This window comes from Sarcophilus harrisii, chromosome 5 (assembly GCF_902635505.1).
Source record: "Sarcophilus harrisii chromosome 5, mSarHar1.11, whole genome shotgun sequence".
Lineage (NCBI taxonomy): Eukaryota > Metazoa > Chordata > Mammalia > Dasyuromorphia > Dasyuridae > Sarcophilus > Sarcophilus harrisii.
Genome location: NC_045430.1, coordinates 90,134,718 through 90,155,676, shown reverse-complemented (window position 1 = coordinate 90,155,676; position 20,959 = coordinate 90,134,718). Strand labels below are relative to the sequence as shown.

Sequence of the window (20,959 nt, the reverse complement as noted above, 5' to 3'; positions counted from 1 at the left end):
CATCTACTCTGACTCTGCCCCAGGGCTGGCTGCCCATTCCTTCCTCATTCCTCTCACCTCCTCATACAGGGCTTTCAAGAAGTTGATCTCCTCTGTCAGAGCCTCAGCATTGGCCTCTAGGTCAGATTTCCTCAGGTAGGCACAATCTACATCCTGAAAGTGAAGAAAAAAGGAAGAATGGAAGTGTGTGATGGTGGACCTCCATGGAAGTCCCTTCCGGCTAATGGCTGGGGGAACCCACCCCAAAGAGACTGCTGGAAGGACAGATGGATTTGCCATTTCTCTTGACCTACTCACCTTCTTTAGCACCACAAATTCATTCTCAGCTGTGGCCCTAAGGGCCACCTCTTCTTCATACCTGGGTATAGGGAGGAGAAGATCAGAAGCTGAGTAGTGGGGACCATGTTGTAAGCTGAACCTCAAAGCCCAGGTCCAACAATCAAAACAAAGGTTCCTCTATAATCTTACTGTTCTGTCCCATATCTGTTCTGTGTATTATTTACAGGCCAATCAAAAGAAGTAGCTTGGAAATAGATTATGCTTCCTGACTGAGACCTGAGTTCTGAGCTGTATAAGTCACTTAAACAGTCAGTATTAGTCACTTAATAGCTGTAAGTAAGAGGTTAAGTAGATAGCTGGATGAGTCACTTAATCTCTTAAGGTTTCTTCTTCTATAAAATGAGGGGATTGAATTCCATATTTTCTAAGGTCCCTTTCAATTTTGAATCTATATTTCTGCGATCCACTTCAGGTTGGAGCCTCTGTCAACCCCAATGTTCCCATTTTTCTTGGCCAAGCCAGCTTGGCTTGGGAAATATAAACTCAGTTATGGGAGTCTCATTGCAGTGGAAAGTTCACAATTCTATCAAAGTATCACAATTCTATTGTATCAGCTGTAGCACTTCAGAACTATATAGAAATAGGTTTTATATTATCCAGTGCTTGGGACAAACCATTCCTTAGGGAATATAGAAGGACCAGGAGATTGTTTTCATAAAATTGACTTGGGAATTGTTAGGAAATTAACTGTTAAAATTATTCCATATACTATATTACTATTTTGTTAACTCAAACCATGTGTTTTCTCATAATTGAGATAAAATTGTTGGTCTCAGATCACTCTCATAATGAACCTCTCTGCCCTCACTAATATCCCTTGCCAATTTCTCTAAGTTGTTAGAAATGCTTCAGTCACCTCCCATGAAAATCTCTTGGCTCCCTTCCCTCCAACACTCACTTCTTCTTGTAGCCCTCCAACACCTCCTGCATGTGATTGAGCTCAGAGGACAGACGTCCACTGTCAGCCTCCACACACTCCAGCTCCCGCTTCAGGGTCTCAATGTAGCCATTGAACAGAGGTTCCATGTTGCTTTGGCAGCATCTCTGATTCTGGTAGAAGTTCCATTTGGTTTCTAGAAGCTTGTTCTGCTGCTCTAGGAATCGGACCTGCAGTATCAGAGAAAGAGATATAATGGGAGAGCCTGTAGCCAGCCACTGCCCACAAGACAGCAAGCCATCCTCATCTCTAGGAGGCCATCCTTGCCAGAGAGAAGTTATTTCTTAACTGTTCTCTGTTTTCTTGTGAAGGAAAACACAAAAGAGCAGGCTCCATTCTACATCTTGGGTGAGTTTTGCCCTTCTTAGGGAAGACTCCACATGGTTGCCTGAAACATTGAAGCCAACTGAAGATACATGTATGGGAAGAAACCATTATTGCCTTTATGTATCCTTAGAGAGCATCATTGCACAAAGTAGATACTTAAGAAATGTCTGTCTGCTGAATATATCATTGGATACCTTAGTATTAGTGAGGCTGTTAGGGTCAATACTGCAGAAGGGGCACCCAGATAGCCACCAGGAAGAAGGACAGAAGCTTATCATTTGGTTCTCCCTAGTCTCCTTTCTTCCACTGGCTATTGAACAATTAACAAAATACATCTCTTTCCATGATTTCCTGTCCTCTAATCAAATATGGAAATGCATCCCCAAGAAAAGCAAGAAGAAATTTGACTAGAGAAACAATCTGGATCTATCACTGGCAAGTTGGAGGACTGTGGAAAAGTAAGCTCACCTATCTGACCTTTATTGAAAAGAGCATTTCCATCTTTGACATTACATTTGGAATCAAAAAGTCTAACCCTAGATCTTTGCTCTTTCAGCTTACTATCTCTGACTTTGGACTATTTGCTCCAGGTAATTGTTTCCTTTTTAAATTAATTTTTTAAATAGAACGATGGGGTTGCACTGGCTGATTTCTACTATACCTTCTAGTTCTAAATATATGAAAAGCTGTTAAGCCATTTCCTATACCACCCACCCAGACTCTCATCTTTAGAACAGAAACAGTCAGATCTATTCTTCTCTTATTGAACTATTGTGAGGATTGAATGAGATAAAACACAAGATTATATTTTTGAAAAGTATAAATGTTATGGCCGTTTGTGGTATTATTGTAATTTTTCTACTTTCTGAGTGTGTCCCATTCTCCTTATCAGACTGGAAGTTCCCAGAGACCTTCTCTCCCCCTGTATTATTACTTAATGCTCAGCAAGGCATGAAAGATGGGAGATAGCATGGTGCAGCAGATGGATGCCCCCATAACAGAATGGGACAGTGATTTGGAGATAGAGCACTTAGGCAAAAATTCTATCTCTGCTATTCCTGAGCTGCCATTTTTTTTCATTTGTAAAACAGGCCAATTTGATGGCATCTAAAGTGTCTTCTATCTTTCTAAATCTATGATCCTAGTTTCCAATTATTTAGAAGAGGCTAGGAGATGACACTGACCTTGTCAATGAAGGCAGCAAACTTGCTGTTCAGGCACTTTATCTGCTCCTTCTCCTCATGCTTCACACACTGGGCATTCGGGTCGATCTCCAGGTTAAGGGGGGTCAGGAGGCTCTCGTTGACAGACACAGTGGTGATGCAGGGAGGGCTGGGTCCACACACTCCTCCAGAGCGGTAGCCAAAACTCCGTCCACAACCAATGGAACGATATCCTCCCATGGAGATCCGGGGGCCACAGGACCCCACATTACATAGGCTGCGACTGCCAAAGCCAGTAATACCCCTGTAGCAGGACACTCCACGGTATGGAGCTGCACTGATACAACAGCGGTTACCCGTCTTGGGGGCCACAGCTGAGCAGGAGCTGAAATTTCTTGTGATACCACATCCTGAGCTGATACGATATGAACGGCAAGACATGTTGCTGGTAGAGTTTGAGTGATGGAGTATGGAGAATAGATGGGTACCAGCAGCAAGAGAGTGGGGCTCAGATTCCTGCTATTTTCTCTGATCCGGCTAGGTCCTTTTATTAGTGGGCAGAGGTGGGGTTGGCTGCATAAAAGGAGTGAAAAGGCATTTTATCTTGTTTATTAGCTTGGGGAGTTTGCCAGCAACTCCCCAAGGACTCATCTTAAAGGTGAGCTCAGAGGCGGCTCTGGGACGATGTAAGAGTATTGAAGATGTTATTAGGAACACTGTATGTTTGCACTTTTCATCTTCAAAGCTCGTTTACATACATTAAGTAATTAATTTTCACAGTCTCCCTGTGAGGTATCCCCAACCCACACCCAGAAACTGAGCTGAACTCCTAAACATACCAGAAACAAGGTGATCAGAACATGAATTGTAGGGGACATGGAAGATATTGGATGTCTCAAAGTTTCAAGCAGTTGGACTTCTAGAGCTGACTTAAACTTTGGAGAAGTCATAACATTTTTCTTCAGTCTTCATTTGGGATTTATCAGCCTCCTATCACTTCTCCTTATTCTTGAATTAAATATACTACCATTGGCATAAGCCTGGAGAGTACCAGACCTATACCCTGGTACTTGGAAAAGTAACTCTGAGAAGTCACTTTGATTATTCTTCCTGCCTCCCACAATATCTATAGATAATAGAAGACAAAGGAGAGAATTTATTTGCTCCCTCCTAGATTATAGAAAGCCTGCTTCTAGCTACTCTTCCCTTTCCCAGTGAAATCCCAAACCACCTTCACTATATTATCTGTGGTCAGAAGAAAATAACCATCAGAAAATCTTTAAAGATTGTTTCTATTTCTTCTCCCACAAAACACTTTCTTGGACCATTCAAAAGACTTGGTTGTCCTTAACAAGAACATATGAAATGGCTGAAAGGAGAAATTAGAGTCTAGAAAAACCACAAGTTGGAGAACCAGTCTCTGGACATCAGAGTGCCCTGTTAGGACGTGCTCTGGGCATCTTTCTCCAGTTGTTTAAAAGAAACACCCCTTTTAATTTACCAAATTAAATATCCAAAAGATGCCAGTTAGATGGATAATCCAGTTCCCTCTCCAGTTTAGGAATTGTTCAGCCATCCAAGAAAATTTAAGGACAGGAAGATGAAGAGGATGCATTTTTGTGGTTCCTTCAATCCCAGGAACTCTAAATTTCTTGCTCCATAAGGCTCTGAAAGCTCTTCGGGCTGACCCCTAGCATCTCATGTGTCCTTGGGCCATTTCTTAGCATAATTATTGCTATTACCCTAATGTTTACTAAGCAGCGGCTACTTACAGGGATTCCGTGAAACTAAGAGGATATATTCTCTTCCTCCCAGGCAATGGGAGACAGTTCATATAGTTGAACCCTCAAAACTTTAAGAAGAGTACAATAATTAAACTTCCTTCATTCTCTGTCAGCTTATTCTAATGGTCTTTCTTGTATAATCATTTATATTCACCTTTCCTTTAAATCCTCAGTAGGATGTCTTACTCTATTTATTTGTACCTAGGTGTTGTCTCTCTTTGTCTTTGTCTGTCTCTGTCTCTCTTTCAGGTATGAGTAAATTTGGTATTTGGTGGAGAGAAGGGTAGGCTTTGTCTATCTGTGAATGGGTAATGATTCAGAAGATAACCAGAAGAAAAGGAGGGCAGACTTAATCAGCTAATTCATAAATTTCCCATCTTTTAGAAGAATCAAAAGGCATGGGAAATCTTTTTCTTCATAATATCTTCAATAATTATGATCTTTTTTTCTCTTCAAGGTCACCCTTTGTGTTCATTACTTATTATATGTCTATTGGTAACTTGTCTTGAGTTCCTGTATTTTTAAAATTGTGACAATAATAGATTTTGGAGTTAAAAGATTCTTTAGAGCTCATTTAGTCCAGGTGTTTCTATTCTGGGGTCCATGAATCTGTAAGGGGTTCAGTGAATAAATTTTGGAAGGGTTCATGAATATGAATAGGAAAATCATATCTTTATTTCAATATAATTGGTTTTCTTTCTAATGCTATCTTATTTTGCTTATTTAAAATCATTATTTTGAGAAAAAATATATTGACCTCACCAGAAAGCCAAATTGATCCATGACTTAAATAGGATTAGGAGATCTCAACCCCCATATTTCATAGATGAGAGAGGATAGGACACATAGCTAGTGCCATGACATCTCATGACATAGTAAATTGGTTAGAAGCCAGGCTTTATGATTTTCAGAATAGTGCTCTTTTCATATCTATCTATCTATCTATGTATATCTACATCTATATATAAATCTTAGAGTTGTATAAATGTCAACTCTACTTGGATGCCAATAAGACAAAGGGTACACACTGTGATATTCATTGAACTCCCACACTTCCTTCATCAAAATTAACATCAACAAGCATCTATTAAGTGCTTACAATGTGCCACATACAGTGCTAAGTGCTGGAGATATAAAAAAATGAAAAAAAAATTAGTCCTTATCCTCAAGGAGCTTATAGAGCATGCAAACAACTATGTGCACTCAAGAGGTATAAATGTAAGGTAATATAAGTGAGGAGGTACAGGGGAGAAAGAATTGGAAAAGGACTCTTGCAGAAAGTGAGATTTGAATTGTTTAGAAAGAAGTCAGTTAAGCTAGGAGGTGAGGAGAGGTGCCATTCTAGCTTCAGAGGACACAGCCAGGAAAAAGCCCAGGAAGATCCAAGTTTCTCTCATTCTTGTGTCCACATTTTGGTACTCAGCAAACTGCTGACTGACTGATTGCTGTGGGACAGGAAGGAAGAGACAAGGTTGGGGGTGTGGGATTTAAGGCAACTTTGAAGTCAGGAAGTAAGGAGTGGCCCCAGATGGGAAGAGAAGAAGGGGGTGGGAATGTTGGAGACATTGAAGGTTTCACTTATGCTGCCCATGTTCATAAAAACCACACCCTCCTAGACACCTCTCTTATAATTCTCCTCCCCACCTTCTTTGACTTTTGTTGGAACTTTTAGAAGCTATATTCTATCCTTGCCTATCCTTGTGATAGTGGGGTAAGAGAGTAGAATCCTGAAGAGAAGTTCAAACTAGGAGAAACCCAATTTGACCGCTTTCCCATCTGTTTGGATTGCCCTTCTGTGTGAAAAGTCCAGTGCTGTGTGCAGGGGGTTTGATGGGAGTATACTAGAGAAACCAAAAAAAGGAGCAGTCCCCACTCTAAAGAGTTTTTATAGTGGAGGTAGGGCCCTAAACCCAGAAAGACATCATAATCTACTCTAATGGAAATAGAGTGTTCTCTGTGTGGAGGATGATCTTTGGTGGTGGTGGTGGGGCAAGTCAGGAAGGAAACATCATTGTTAATCAGGGAAAGCTTCTTTAGGAGAGCTTCTCCCTAGAAGAAGGGGAGAGACTGGGCTATTTCAGGGACAGGCTGCTGTCTCTGAATCAAATATATTGGTGAATGTTTAACAGCAAGCTCTGAAAAAAGAAATATCCTTGATACACTCTCCATCATCAACATTTTTCCCAATCATTATCTTATGTCTAGACAATCATCAAAAAAAAATAAAGCAGATCCTGATGGGTGACGTTTGCTGATTTCCAAGTTGCAAATAATGCTTATGCTGAAAATTTAACAATCAAGACCTCAAAGCCATTTTGAGCTGGTTCCAGGACACTCCTCCCCTGAATTTGCTGAAGAAGAGAAAAATATCTGGATTACAATTGTTTTATAGGCTCATTCAGGTTCTCTAGAAGCTCTGCTTTTCAGATATTCCACTCTTGAAGAAGGCAAACCTTCCTCTTACCCTGTGGGTCTTTGACTTCAGCTGAAAGACCACCATGAACTATGTAATCTTGGCAGGTCATTTTCCCTCTGTGGTTCAGATTTACCATATGTAAATTAAGTTGGATGAAGTTAGGTCTCTTCTGATGATGGTACTATGTTTTCTATCTTCCAAAGGAAATACCAGGTGACCTCATGTTTCCTGGGTCTCAGCCCTCACACTTGGCCCCTCTCTTCCCCAACTTCTATATACCTTTTTCACTCTTTTCTTTCCATAGGCTTTCTTCTAGACTATCCACTGTGCCTTGAAAACCCTTTCCTAGTGACTGTCTCTTTTCCATCATTCAAAAAAGCCCTATCAAACTACTTCTTCCAGAAAGACTTCCTGGATTCATTAGGTGAGCCATCATGAGCCAGCTATCTCTGTGGCAACAAGCAACTTTAATGACTCTTTTCTTGCTTCTTCCAAGCTTTCTAGCCTCGTTTTAATTGTCTCCTCCTACACCTAACCCTTCTTCTTGTCTCAAGGTAATTTGTCATATCTTCTTTGTGGAATTGCCCCCTCTTGCCCTCAAGCCCTCATTCTCCCAGGTACACCCTATATCTGGAATGCCCTTTCCAACAAAGCCCATGGAACCATCTTCCTCCAATATTGAAAAAGAATTGAAAATGACACTTTTTTTTAGGAAAGTTTCCTGGTAGGGTTGGGGACAGGGGTAGCCAAGGTAGAGAGCAGCCTAAGGCGGTGCTTACATGAAGGAACACAAAGAAGATTTTAAATATTACTCCACACAGATGAATGTATTTAAAATTTTTAAACTGCATTTTAAAAAAATTAAGTATTGAACATCATACAACCCACCAAGCTTGTATGATAGGAATTGTAAATAAATTTATTATTAATTTCAATGCATAAAATATTATAAACAGTTGTTTTAAGTCTCTTTTTAAATCATTTTAAAATTCTATTTCTAAAAGCCAGCATTTTTGATGCCAGAAAATTCCTGTTCTCCATACCTCATAGGAATTTGTCTTGTGGCAAGCCAAGTCCCATGTTTCACTTACACATGTGTATATATACACATATACACACACACATATATATATAGGTATATATGCTTTTATACACACACATACATATGGATATACATACATATACACATGTACAATAAACATATGTGTATATATCTTTATGTATACATATATGCATATATTCAAGGCAAAGGGCTTAGTGATAGAATCATGATGTTTGGGCCTTTAAGGCAACAGGGTTGATCTGCTCCAACCTCTTCAATTTACATGTGAGGAAATCAAACTTCATGAAAAGGAAGTGTTCAAGGTTACCCAGCTGTCCCATTCCCCACCCCCACCTTCTCTTGTCAACTTGTCTCTGCTTCAGCATCCAAAATTTTTTTCTTTTTTCTTTCTTAATAGTATTTTTCCAATTAAATGTAGTTTTCCACATTCATTTTATAAGATTTTGGGTTCAAAATTTTCTCCTTTTTTCTTTTTCTTCCCTCTTACTATGTAAGTTTTAAGACTCCCTTTAAATCCATTTCACAAAATATTATAGGCTCCCTGAGATAACTATCCTCACTCCCATCCTCTCCACCTTTTCCTTCTTTCCTTCATCTCCTTTCGCTTTTCAGTTTTCTTTTAAGGTCTGCTAAAGTCCCAGACACTCTTCTTTACTCTCTCACTCACCAAACTGCTCTTTGTCATCTTTCATGCTGAATTCAAAATTCCCTTTTCTTCTGGGAAGTCTGCCAAGGCAGATCAGAGGAGAGTTGGAGGCTTTCCTAAGCCAGTCATATGATCGGATCCCTCCCCCATTCCAATTCCCTCATTCCCCCCCTCCCCAATCCAATGAACATTTTAAAAGTGCCTATTATGTGCAAAGCACTGTATTATGTGTCATGGGGATAAATACAAATTTTATGAAAGGTAAAGTCCTTGCATGAAATGTGTAGTTTTATGAATTTATTTTATTCTGCTTATATTGTACTATGATCTCAAGGTAGTCTCAAATGTGGAGCCCCAAGAAATCATCTGCAGGTTTTCATCGAGGAGCTTAAATTAATTAAATCCAACAAACATTCATTAAGCATCCACTAAACAGAAAGTACTGAATGTGACATGGGAGATGGGGATTTCAAATAGGCTTCATACGTAGTTGGACATCAAAACAAAATATCTTAATGAAGAAAGATAACTCTTGTCCCCTATGATTTTAATTTTGTAAGAGGATGAGACAGACAGAAAAATTGTAATATAAACTAACACAAGATGAGTTATCTATATAGAAAACACAAGGAGGGAGATTCAAGGAGGAAGGACTCACTCTACCTGAAGAGATTATGTGTGAGGAGCTGGTACCTGAGATCAGCTTTGAAGAACAGGAAAAAAGTCAACAGGATGATGGAGGTAGAAGTTTGTTCTGATTCAACCATTCTGTAGAGCAATCTGGAACTATGCCCAAAGAGGTATAAAAATGTGGATAAGCTTTATTTATATCCCAAGGATAGGAAGGAAAAGGACATCCATATGCAAAAATGCTTGTAGCAGCTCTTTTTGTAATGGCAAAGAATTAGAAAATGAGTAAATGCCTATCAATTGGGGAATTGCTAAATAAGTTATAGTATATGAAAGGAATGGAATAATATTATTATTCTTTAAAAATTAGGAATAAGCTGATTTTAGGAAAGCCTGGAAACATTTACATGAACTGATGCTGATTGAAACAAGCAGAAATAGAAATACATTGTACACAGCAAGATTGTGTGATAAAAGACTATGAAAGATTTGGTTCTTCTCAGTGGTTCAAAGATCTAAGGCAATCCCAATAAACTTTGGAATAAAATCTGCATCCAGAGAGAGAACTATGGAGACTAAATGTAAACTAAAAATGCTAATGTTCACTTTTTTTCTTTTCTTCTCTCTTGGTTTTTTCCCACTTTGTCCTGATTTTTCTCTCCCAACATAATTCATTTTAAAAAAAAAAAAGTGAATGTATATGTATAACCAGAAAAAAAATTAAACAAAAAATAGTTTGTTCCAGGAAGGCTCACATGAATCACTAGCTAGGGCAGCCTGAAACTGGGGAAGTTCAATTGGTCTGGAGCAGAGAATAGATGTGAGGAGAAAAGGGAGAGAAACTGAAAAGGCAGGGTGCAGTCTGACTAAATAAGAGCACCATAGAGTGCAGCGTGCCACGCCTGGAGTCAGACTCATCTTCATGAGTTCAAATATAGCCTCAGATACTTATTAGCTATGTGATCCTAGGCAAGTCACTTAACCCTGTTTAGTTTCAGTTTCCTCATCTGTAAAATAGGCTGGAAAAGGAAATAGCAAACCACTCTAATATCTTTGCTAAAAATGGAGTCACCCTGATCCAATCATTCTGAGAGGAAATTATAACTATGCCCAAAGGGCTATCAAACTGTGCATACTCTTTGATCCACAGTTTTTCTACTGGATCTGTTTCCCAAAGAGCTTTTTAAAAAGGGACCAGGAAGCACATGTATAAAAATGTTTGTAGCAGTCCTTTTTTTGTAGTGGCAAGAACCTGGAAACTGAATGGATGCCCAACAGTTGAAAAATGTCTGAATAAGTTATGGTACATGAGTGTTATGGAATATTATTGTTTTATAAGAAACAATCAGCAGGATGATTTCAGAAAGACCTGGAGACACTTAGATGAATTGATGCTAAGGGAAGTGAGTAGAACTAAGAGAACATTGTACACAGCAACAGCAAGATCAATTCTTGACTCTTCAATAATGAGGTGATTCAGGACAATTCCAGTGGACTTGTGATAGAGAGAGCCATTTGCATCCAGAGAGAGGACTATGGGGACTGCATGTGGATTGCAACACCTGTTTCACCTCTTTTTTGTGGTTGTTTGCTTGTTTTTTGTTTTCTTTCTCATTTCTTTCTTTTTTGATCTGTTTTTCTTGTGCAGCAGGATAATTTTATAGAATCATTACACATATGGAAGAATTAGCATATGTTGGATTACTTGCTGTCTAGGAGGGGGTTGGGAGAAGGAAAGAGAAAAACATTTTGAACACAAGGTTTCACAAGAGTAAATGTTGAAAACTATTTTTGTACATATTTTGAAAATAAAGTTATTTTTAAAAAAGGTTCTACTCTGGATATCCTCCTTCACAATGACAAACATATTTGGTGAATATACATATTCCTATATTATGCTTTAATGATTAAAGTCTTAACATAAAGTTTCATCTTTCAAGGAATCTTGTTTTATCTTAATATATAAAAGGGAACCAGTTAATTTGAAGAGAACTTTATGGCAGAATTTGCCCTATGTAATGATTTTCATTTCAGCTATGTAATATTAATGAAATGCTTTTCAAAAACAGCAAATAATAAATGTATTTTTCCTAAAAAACAATGGAGTCACAAAGAGTCTGAAATGACTGAACAACTACAAGTCTGATTACAGCAGGTCTTGAATGGCGGGTTAGAGATTTGACTCTTATGCAATAAGAAGCTGTTGAAGATCTTTAAGGAAAGGAATGAGTATCCCAGTAAGAGTTTTAGAAAGCAATAATATCAATCTAGTTAATTTATGCACTAACAGAGAGGCAGTTGAAAAGAGCTGGAAAGAGATTCAGAGAGTCGGGGAACCCCTGGACCAGACAGTGACCAAAGAAGCATATTTGGGATTATAGAAAGTAGAAAATATATCAAAATCTATGTCATGTGAAGTTGTGTAGAAAGAATTAGAGATATTTGACAAGGACAAGAGGAATCTTGTAGAGTAGAGAAAAACATGACTCCAGTCTTTAAATATTTGAGACTGTCATGTAAAAGATAAATTGTTTATTTTGCCTGGCCTCTGATGAGAAAACTAAATGCAAGGGATGGTTGTACTAAAAAGGCAAATTTTGACTTTGTATTAGGAAAAACTTTCTTACAATTTGAGATACCCAAAAGTTTAATAGACTGCCTCAAGAGAGTGTGGGTTGCCACTCTATGAAGATTATCAGGAAGGATGACAAGCTTTAAAGGATGTAGAAGAAGGCTTTCTTTTTTAGACTAGATTGGACTAGATGGTTATTCTCTGATCTTGGGGAAGCCACTTTACAATCATTGGGCTTCAGTTTTCTTATTGATAAAATGAAGGGAGTGAGACTATTTGACCGCATTTCCTTCCAGTTGAAACTCCCATGATCCAGAGAATCAACTGGGATTTTTCCATTTGTCACCCATTTGTCTAAGCCACTCTCATCCATTTGAAGTAGGGAATGCCTTGTTACTTAAAATTTAATTAGCTTCTTTCAGGGCCCAGAATTGAATCATTGCCATTATGGAATAGCAGTGATGGTCAGAGTGGCAGGAATGAACTAAGAGGCTGTAAAGAGTAACTGTTCACCCTGCCTCAATGACTCCTCAGATGGACTCTCAATGCCCAGCAGACTGATATGCTCTCTTCTTCCTATTCTGCCATTTCCCTGTCCTGGGAAATTTACTCACCTCCTCCCCCACCAGTGCAGGCTTCCTCTCTATGGAGAAAGGCCATGGGATCTATAGGCAAGAACTTTCAATTTTGGGAGTTAGGGGGTGGGGGTGGGGAAGTAGGTCAGGAAACATGTTCATTCACTTATTATGGGGGTAACCTTTAGTGAATCATTTCCCCCCTGTGGGGCCCAGTTTTCTTGTTTGTAAGAAGAAGGGATTTCATTCCATAGTTCTTTTAAACTCTAAACTTTAGGACTCTTTAGCTCTAAACCTTGTTTCACCTGCACCTCTTCCAGAAAATCTTCTATAACCATCCCCTCCCTCACATTTTCCTTTATATACCTCTTGTAAAAACAAAACAATGAAAAAACCAAATTTCCTTTTTTTCCTCATTTCACCCTTCCCACAATCTATATTTCCCCTCCATAATATCATATGTTCTAGAGCTGAGAGAGATAAAACAGATTTAACTCTCATTTTATAGATGAGGAAACTCACTTTGCAAAGGAGAGAGTAACTGTTCAATCTCACATAGTTAGGAATTAGCAAAACTATTTATCCCTTAACTCTAATCCCAGGATTCTCTCTTTGCTGTAAGATGTTTGTTTTTCCTTTCTTTCTCCTTCCCTTCTCCCTTTCTTCTTTCTCTCTCTCCCTCCCTCTCCCCTCACTCTTCCTTCCTTCCTTTTTTTGTTTCTTTCTTTGTTTTGTGCCTTTCTTTTTCTCTCTCTTCTTTCCTTCTTTCTTGCCTTCATTTTCTCTTCCTTCGTTTTTCTTCCTCCTTTCTCTCTTTCCTTCTTCCTCTCCTTTTGTCTCTTTCTATTTCTATTTCTTTCTCTTCCCTTCTCTCTCTTCTTCTCTCTTCCCTTCCTTTTTCCTTTCTTTTTTCTTACTCTTCCTTTTTTCTTTCTTGCTTTTTTCTCTCCCTCCCTCCCTTTTTTCTTCCTTCCTCTTGATTTCTTTTTCTCTCTTTCTTCTCTTCCTCCCTCCTTCCTTCCTTTCCTCTCATCTTCTTCCTTTCCTCCCTACTTCCTCCTTTCCATCCTCCCTTCCTCCTTCCCTTCTTCCCTCTCTTCTTTTCCTTGCTTCCTTCCTTGTTTCCTTCCTTCCTTCCTTTGCCTACCCACTTTTGGTCCTGACCTTGCTTCTCTGCATCGTACATTCTCCATGTAACTCAGAATTCCCCAGGGACTCTTGTCTCACCTCTTCTCTTCCATAATAAAAACAGAGCTCTGCTTTGAGAGAGGGGAAAGAAGAAAAGAGTAAAACTGAGGACCAGGAAGGGCTCTGAGAGTTAAAAATCCATATCTGCTCCTCCAGATACTATACTCTCAGTTTCTCTTCAGAATCTGAAGTCATGGTTAGGATGCTTCTCAGAGACTTATTAACTTGAAATAAGCTGTCAGCTCCCTGTGGTCAGAGCTCGTATCTCATTTAGCTTTGTATTTCACTTAGTTCTTAGCCCATTGCAAACAAGCAGCAAGGCTTGTTTGTAATGGGGAGGGTTCTAGAGAGTCAGATGTGAGAAGGGGCTGAGATGGGATGAATCTAGGTTTATTCCAGCATTCAAAGGTAGTGGTCTCTCAGGCTCCTCTGGGCACTGTTCGGTCCACTATCCTGTTTCTATTATCAGTGACGTGGAGACTGTGACCAGCAGAGGGCACCCAAGCCTTATAATTACAGGTGTTGTGGAGCCCATACCTGATGGATTCTGCCCAGAGAGTTGGGCTTAGGCTGCCGAGTGTAGATTTAAAACAAAAGAAAAACAAATCCAAACTTTGCACGGAACTATAGAATGTGGGGCTCGGAAGGGACTCCAGATATAATGTCATTCAACTCCTTCATTTTTACAGGTGAGGAAACTGAGACCTGGAGAAATGAAATAAATCAGGAGTTAAATAGCTATGAGGAGCCAGACCATTGACTGGTAGAACTAAGATTTAGCAACACTAGTCTGCCTCAACACCCCTGATACTCTCTGGCTCTCTTGTAGTTACATTGTAGCTTAATGGTGCAAGGTATATTGAGCACTAAACTTGAAATCAGGAAGACCTTGCTTCAAATACTATCTCAGATATATATGAGTTTTGGGACCACTGGCAAGTTGCTTTATTTCTGCCTGCCTCAGTTTCCTCATTTATAAAATGGGAGGAATAATAGCATCAGCCTCTCAGAATTGTTGTTACAGTCAGATGAGTTATTTGTAATGTGCTCTATAAACTTAAGATTGCTATTTGTTGAATCCTTTTCGTTGTGGCTAAATCTCTGTGACCCCATTTGGGATTTTCTTGGCAAAGATACTATAGGGATTTGCCATTTCCTTCTCTAGATCATTTTATAGATTAGGAAATTGAGGCAAACAGGGTTAAGTGACTTGCTTAGGGTCACACACAGCTATTAAGTGCCCGAATTCACATTTGAACTCAAGATGTCTTGACACCTAAGCTAATGCTCCTAACGCTCCTAACTGTGCCATATAGCTGCCCCAAGTGCTATATGCATGTTAGCTATTATTATAGGCAAACCTGGGAGATATTGTGGGTTCAGTTCCAGACCACCACAATAAAGTGAATCTCGCAATAAAATGAATCATTCGAATTTTTTGGTTTTCCAGTGCAGTTAAAGGTTATGTTTATACTAAATTGTAGTCAATTAAGTGTGCAATAATATTATGCTTAAAAATTCCATTGTACATAACTTAATTAAAATACTTTATTGCTTAAAATGCTATCATCTGGGACTTTGATGATATAATATTTTTGCTAGTTGAAGGTCTTGCCTCATTGGTGGTGGCTGCTGACTGATTATGGTGGTGATTGCTGAAACTTGGGGTGATTGTGGCAATTTCTTAAAATGAGACAATGAAGCTTGACACATTGATTAACTCTTTCACTTAAACATTTAGAGGATATTGTAGGATTATTAAATGAACTAATTCCAATACTTTATTTCTCAGAAATTGAGGAAACTGAAGAGAAGGAGATGAGAAATGCAATCAGAACACAAGCAATACAATACTTATCAGTTCTTTATTCATTGCTCAGACCAAGGAGTTCTAAATTTGTCAAGCCAATAATTTCCAACTTGTGAGTTGACTGTCCCTTGGAAAGCGGTGATGATGGCATTGATGAGTTATTTCAATAGCAAGGCATTTGAGAATTTATTTATATTTGTATAACATCAATGTCTGCTCATCTCTGGGAATAGTAACAAAAAGTATGAGGAAAAGGAAGGGCCTGGGGCAACAGAGAGTATCTGTCAAATTCAAAATAGATTCCATTCTCTTTATTTCCTGGGATTGTGGGGATAATTCTGAAGGCTGGAAAAATGATTAGTATCTTCTGTCCATTCCCCAACATTTAGCAGTAAAGACTCTTGAAATGGATTCTTACCTGGTAAATATTACTTCTCTGCCACTAAAACACAAAAGCCAAACCCAATATACAATTCAATTGTATTCAAAGTTGTCATTTTAAAAGGACTTGGATTATAGGCAATAGGATTTTAGATCAAAAGCAAGTGTAGAAAGTTAAAAGCTGCCAAGGGATGCCATATTTCTAGATTCAGGGCATGCTTCTCTGGTCCTGGATAGAGGACCTGTTATTCTGTTGTTCCACTAGCTTCCTCCATGGAGAGGGTCACAGACTGACTCTTTAGCATCTTTGCAAAGGGCTGGATTGTCCTTGCTTATTATATAGAGAGCTGTGTATCTTAAAGACTTATTTCTTTTTAGGATTTGTGTGCTTTAATTGACCAGAGCACATATGTCTGACTTCATGGAAAGACTTCCCATGATTTCTCTTTGGAAGAAAGAGGATTTCCTACAAAATCAAGATCTTCAACAGTCTCAGAGGATATTGGGGAAAGGGAAAAAGTAGTTGTGGGAGGACCAATAATAGAAAAGCTTATAAATAATTCAAGGATGATAATCAGCCAAAGACAGTGGGAAATAGAGATTATCTCAAGGCAGACATTAAAGTATTCAATTTAGGTACTAATACTAATGATTAGTCAAAGTACAGTTTTGAGAAAAGAGACAATTATCTTAATGTGGGGGTAAAGCCTATTACAAGGAGGAAGAAAATGAGACTTGACTAACCTTTAATATAAACTTATAAGGATACAAGTTGTAATATTTCAAAGAAAGCTAACTCACTATGTGAACAAATATTTTTTGTTCATGCTTAATAAAAAATTCTTCTACTTAGGAATCTCTCAAATTGAGGGTTGCATTTACAGTCTTGTATAAATAAAAATAATTATTATTATCATTAATAATATTAATAAATAGTGGCAGCACTATTAATGGTAGTAGTAATAATGGTGGTAGTAATAGTGGTGGTGATAGGAGGAGAAGGAGGAGTGACTGACAACAATGATAATAATATTGGCTTGATTCATCATTAAGCCTCACTTTCTCAAGCACAAATTCATTTGTCAATAGCATCCTGTGCTCACAAATTTTAAAAAACCTCCTCTTTCAGTTTTTCTAAAAATATTAAGAAATAATACTTTTCCAGCCTAAAGCCTTTTCTAAACTTTTTTTTTTTAAAGAAAGGAAGGAAAACAAAGGCTGGGGCTTTCTGTGAAATGGAGTAAGGGCTAAAACCAAACTTAACTATTATTTAGATGATATAATTGCTTCCCTACCCTCTGGAGAGATTGAAAAAAAGCATGTCACTTGTCTTTTTTTTGGAATCTGAAATAGTTTAAAAATCTCATATTTTCGTATGCGGTAGAGATTGTGTGTGTGTGTGTGGTGTGTGTGTGTGTGTGTGTGTGTGTGTACAGAGAGAGAGAATATGAACATATGCATATGTATGTATTCATGTATGTGAGTGTAGATACTGTACACATACACTTTATGGAAGCAAAAAACTAGGAATAAATTGAATACTCATCAATTAGGGATCAGCTGAAGAAATTGTGTCATATAAATGTAATGGAATATTATTGTGCCATATAAAGCAATGAATAGGAGGAATTCAAGGGGAACAAGTGAAGACTTGTGTGAAGTGATGAAGAGTGAAGAAAGCAGAGCCAAGAAAGTAACATTCATGTGTATAATGATAGAAATAATCATATTTAAAGTCAATTGCATTCTGATGAATACTGTAAAAAATCCCAGTCTTATAAAACTGAATGAAATGAACATCAAGCTTCTCCATATATAGAAAGATAGGGAATTGCAAATGTGGAATAGGCAACTCACTACCAGATAAAGTCATTAGTTGGTTTTACTTAACCTTTAAAAGCAAATTATGATTTTGGATTGAATGGGGTTGTGAGGGAGGGGAGGAAGGTTAAAAGAATCAATGAAAGGTTCACAGGGATTCAATGAAAGGATTACAGAGAAATGGTTGTAGTATAAAAATTAAAGGCTGTAAGTCAAATGGAAAATAACAGTAGAACAAATTTAAGGCCATTCTGGGGTCTTTGGATCTCATATATTGAGCCATTCTTATAATCCTCAGGTTCACTTTTAGATAATTTAGAAATCTTTTAATGTCATGACAGACTCATGCTGTGCACTGAACAGGAAGGGAAAGATGGTAATAGAATGAGTTCTGGATTTGAAACTAAGAGACTTAGGATCAAGTCCTGTCTGGCCCACATCTAATTCTGTATTTGATTTCTTCTGACAGATTGTTTTAACTGAAATATGTACATGCAAAGATTGTTGAATGAGCCAAGGAGAATTATTTTAATAGGTAAATAATATCTTAGTATTATTGTGAAGATAGTTTTGACTTTATAGATGCTCTGAAATAGTCTTGGAGACTCCCAGGAGTTCACAGACCACATTTTAAGAACTGATGGTTTATAGACCTAAATTTTCTCCTAAAGACAGCTTTGGTTCAGACAGTGAGATTTATATCTGTAGTCTCTGTTGTTGGTTGGTCCTTTGTTCTCAAAAAGGACCAGGACATCAGGGAAGGGATGCTATGACATAAATTGGATTTAAGTGAAAGAGGGCTGTGCAAAGACACAAGCCTCATGTTCTACTCCAGAGCCATCCAGAGACCTGGAGATGGCTTTAGACGCAGTGGAGGCCTTGACCTTTTTAAGCTAAGGTCTTTAACAGATCTCACTTTGCAGCAATTTCCATTCAGTGATTAAGACTAGGTAAGAAATAAGGCATTATATCTAGGGGAGAGGGTGGAGGGAAGGAGGAGAAAATTTGGAAAAGAAATTTTGGCAAGGGTCAATATTGAAAAATTACCCATGTATATGTTTTGTTAATAAAAAGCTATAATAACAAAGAAATAAGGCATAAAATGGCCCCTTTTACCTAGTAAAACATGTGTGTGCATATATATATGTGTGTAGATATACAGATCTACACATACCTACATGCATGCCCATGTAAATATCTGTTTGTCTGTCTATCTATCCCTCTATCTATATCTCAGTAGCAATCTAGGAAGGAAAGACCTTAAGAGTTTCTGGCTAAAACAGAAACCATTAATATTTACATTCACTCTGAGCCTATTACCGCCCAAAGACCAAGTGGGGTTTGGCCTGGAATCTATTACTCATCAATCAATGAAAGCCAGAGAGATTTGGTTCCCTGCTATCAGGGAGGTTAGGAATTTTGAGTTGTAGTGGACTAACCAGATTGGATATCTACATCCTAAGCTTGGTACAATATAGTGAACCCTCAGGAATGGGAGAGGAGCACTCAGCTGCCTAAGGAGGGAAGAATCAGCCTCTCTCAGAAACAGAACAATTCTTAGTTCCCATGCCATTCAGCAGTAGAATCAATTTTGTGAAAGGCTGACATGCTTCCAGCTTGGGCGACATAAGAAAACTCAGAGAGAGAGAGAGAGAAAGAGAGAGAGAGAGAGAGAGAGAGAGAGAGAGAGAGAGAGAGAAAGTACTTTGATTATATCCTTAAATTTTGATATGATATTTCATCATTGTTATTTTATTTGATGAAATTATCTGTTATTTCTACTCTTCTATATACCAAATTCTTTAGAATTTAGCTATTTAATCTTCATTCAAATTTAAAATTTTCTTTGTTCTTTTATTACATTATTTTAAAATGCTATGTGGTCAAAAAGAAAAAGGTTGAATATTTTTGCTTTCTCAATGTGTTTCTAAAGTTTTTTTTTAATTTCCTAAGACATATGGTCGTCACTTTTCTCCTTTACTTCTATATCTCTTACCTTGCCTTCCCATTCCTTAACATACCCTACTCCCTTATCCTCTCTTCCTGCTCTATCCCCTTGCCCTCTTATTTCTTTCTGAATTGACATTTTTACACATACATACATATTATATAATATATACATATGTATACACACATATGTGTGTATGTGTATTTCCCTCTTCCACCCATTCCTGATAAGAGTAAGGCTCTAGTACTTCCCACTTTCCCTCCTATTAGCTTTTATTCCTCATTTGTAAGAGATAATTTGCTCCTTTTTTCTCTCTCCTTATATGGCTTTATTTTATTTTATTTTTTAGAATCACTCCATCATACTCAACTCAGCCTTTATTTCAACTACCCAAATAATGATAATAGTCATCATCTTTTGTACTTCACTCAGCCTGAACCTCCACCCATGGAAGTCAGGTCTTTGCTGGGGGGTCTTCTCAAATTGTCTTAGGATAGCAACTGTTTTACTCTGACTTTTGTTTATTTCTATCGCTCTATGTTCCCTCTGGGATGATGTTCTGTCTTTTTCTTTGTAGAGGAAATTTGGAAAGCCAAAACTTTTCTGACCTACTCCACCCTTTCCAAGAATCATTCCTTACCTTCAGATTTTTTTATATTCTTCTGTTCCAGAGAACCAATTATGAGAAATCATAAATATCTTTTCCTCCTTCTACATCTCTTCACAATATATTCCCTTTCCCTTCCCTTTTCTTTCCTTCTTTAAGATCATCAAAAAGAATAAAAACACTTTCAGACCTTGTGTTTGTTTCATTTAATATTCTCCTGATTGCTCAAAACATTAGTATTCTGAAAGGACATTTTTCTCTTTTTCCTTTATTTCAGAGTAACTCCTTAATTACTGTTTAACTTCTTTCAAGTGCTCAAATGTATTATCCTTCTAAATTTTTTTTGATTACTATATATGCATTCCAAAATTTCTATTGAACTATGATCATTTTATTGGAAATATTTGGAAGTTTCCTGTTAAGATTCTATTTTTTTTTTTACCTCAGGCTTTTACTCAGTTTCACAGGATAAATAATTCTTTACCATAAATCTTTATTTTTTGCATATCCCAAGATTTTCTCTCCTTTATACTGAGAGACAATATAGTATAGTAACTTGAGTGCTTACTTGAAACTATGAAGATATGGGTTTAGTTCTCCCTCTAAAATATATTGGCTGTGATGAGGTTAGAGGCAGTCAGAGAGTTATGGGAATCCCCTTTTGGTCGGAGGCACAGGTTCTTCATAAAAGAATTCACAAATCCCAAAATATTAATGGCAAAAATGGAAGTTTATTGTTAGATAGAAAGCCA

At 37.8% G+C, this 20,959-nt stretch overlaps 1 protein-coding gene across 1 annotated transcript in view; it reads right to left on the bottom strand.

Moving 5' to 3' along the window:
* LOC100932290 (keratin, type II cuticular Hb5) overlaps positions 1 to 20,959 on the bottom strand; it is a 28,680-nt gene that overhangs the window by 6,897 nt on the left and 824 nt on the right. The window contains exons 2-5 of the mRNA XM_003772203.2: positions 2,788 to 3,339; positions 1,238 to 1,446; positions 298 to 358; positions 58 to 153 (exon numbers count right to left, since the gene is read on the bottom strand). Of these exons, the coding sequence (XP_003772251.1) occupies positions 58 to 153; positions 298 to 358; positions 1,238 to 1,446; positions 2,788 to 3,207 (786 nt within the window). The 5' untranslated portion in view covers positions 3,208 to 3,339. The remainder of the gene's footprint in view (positions 1 to 57; positions 154 to 297; positions 359 to 1,237; positions 1,447 to 2,787; positions 3,340 to 20,959) is intronic.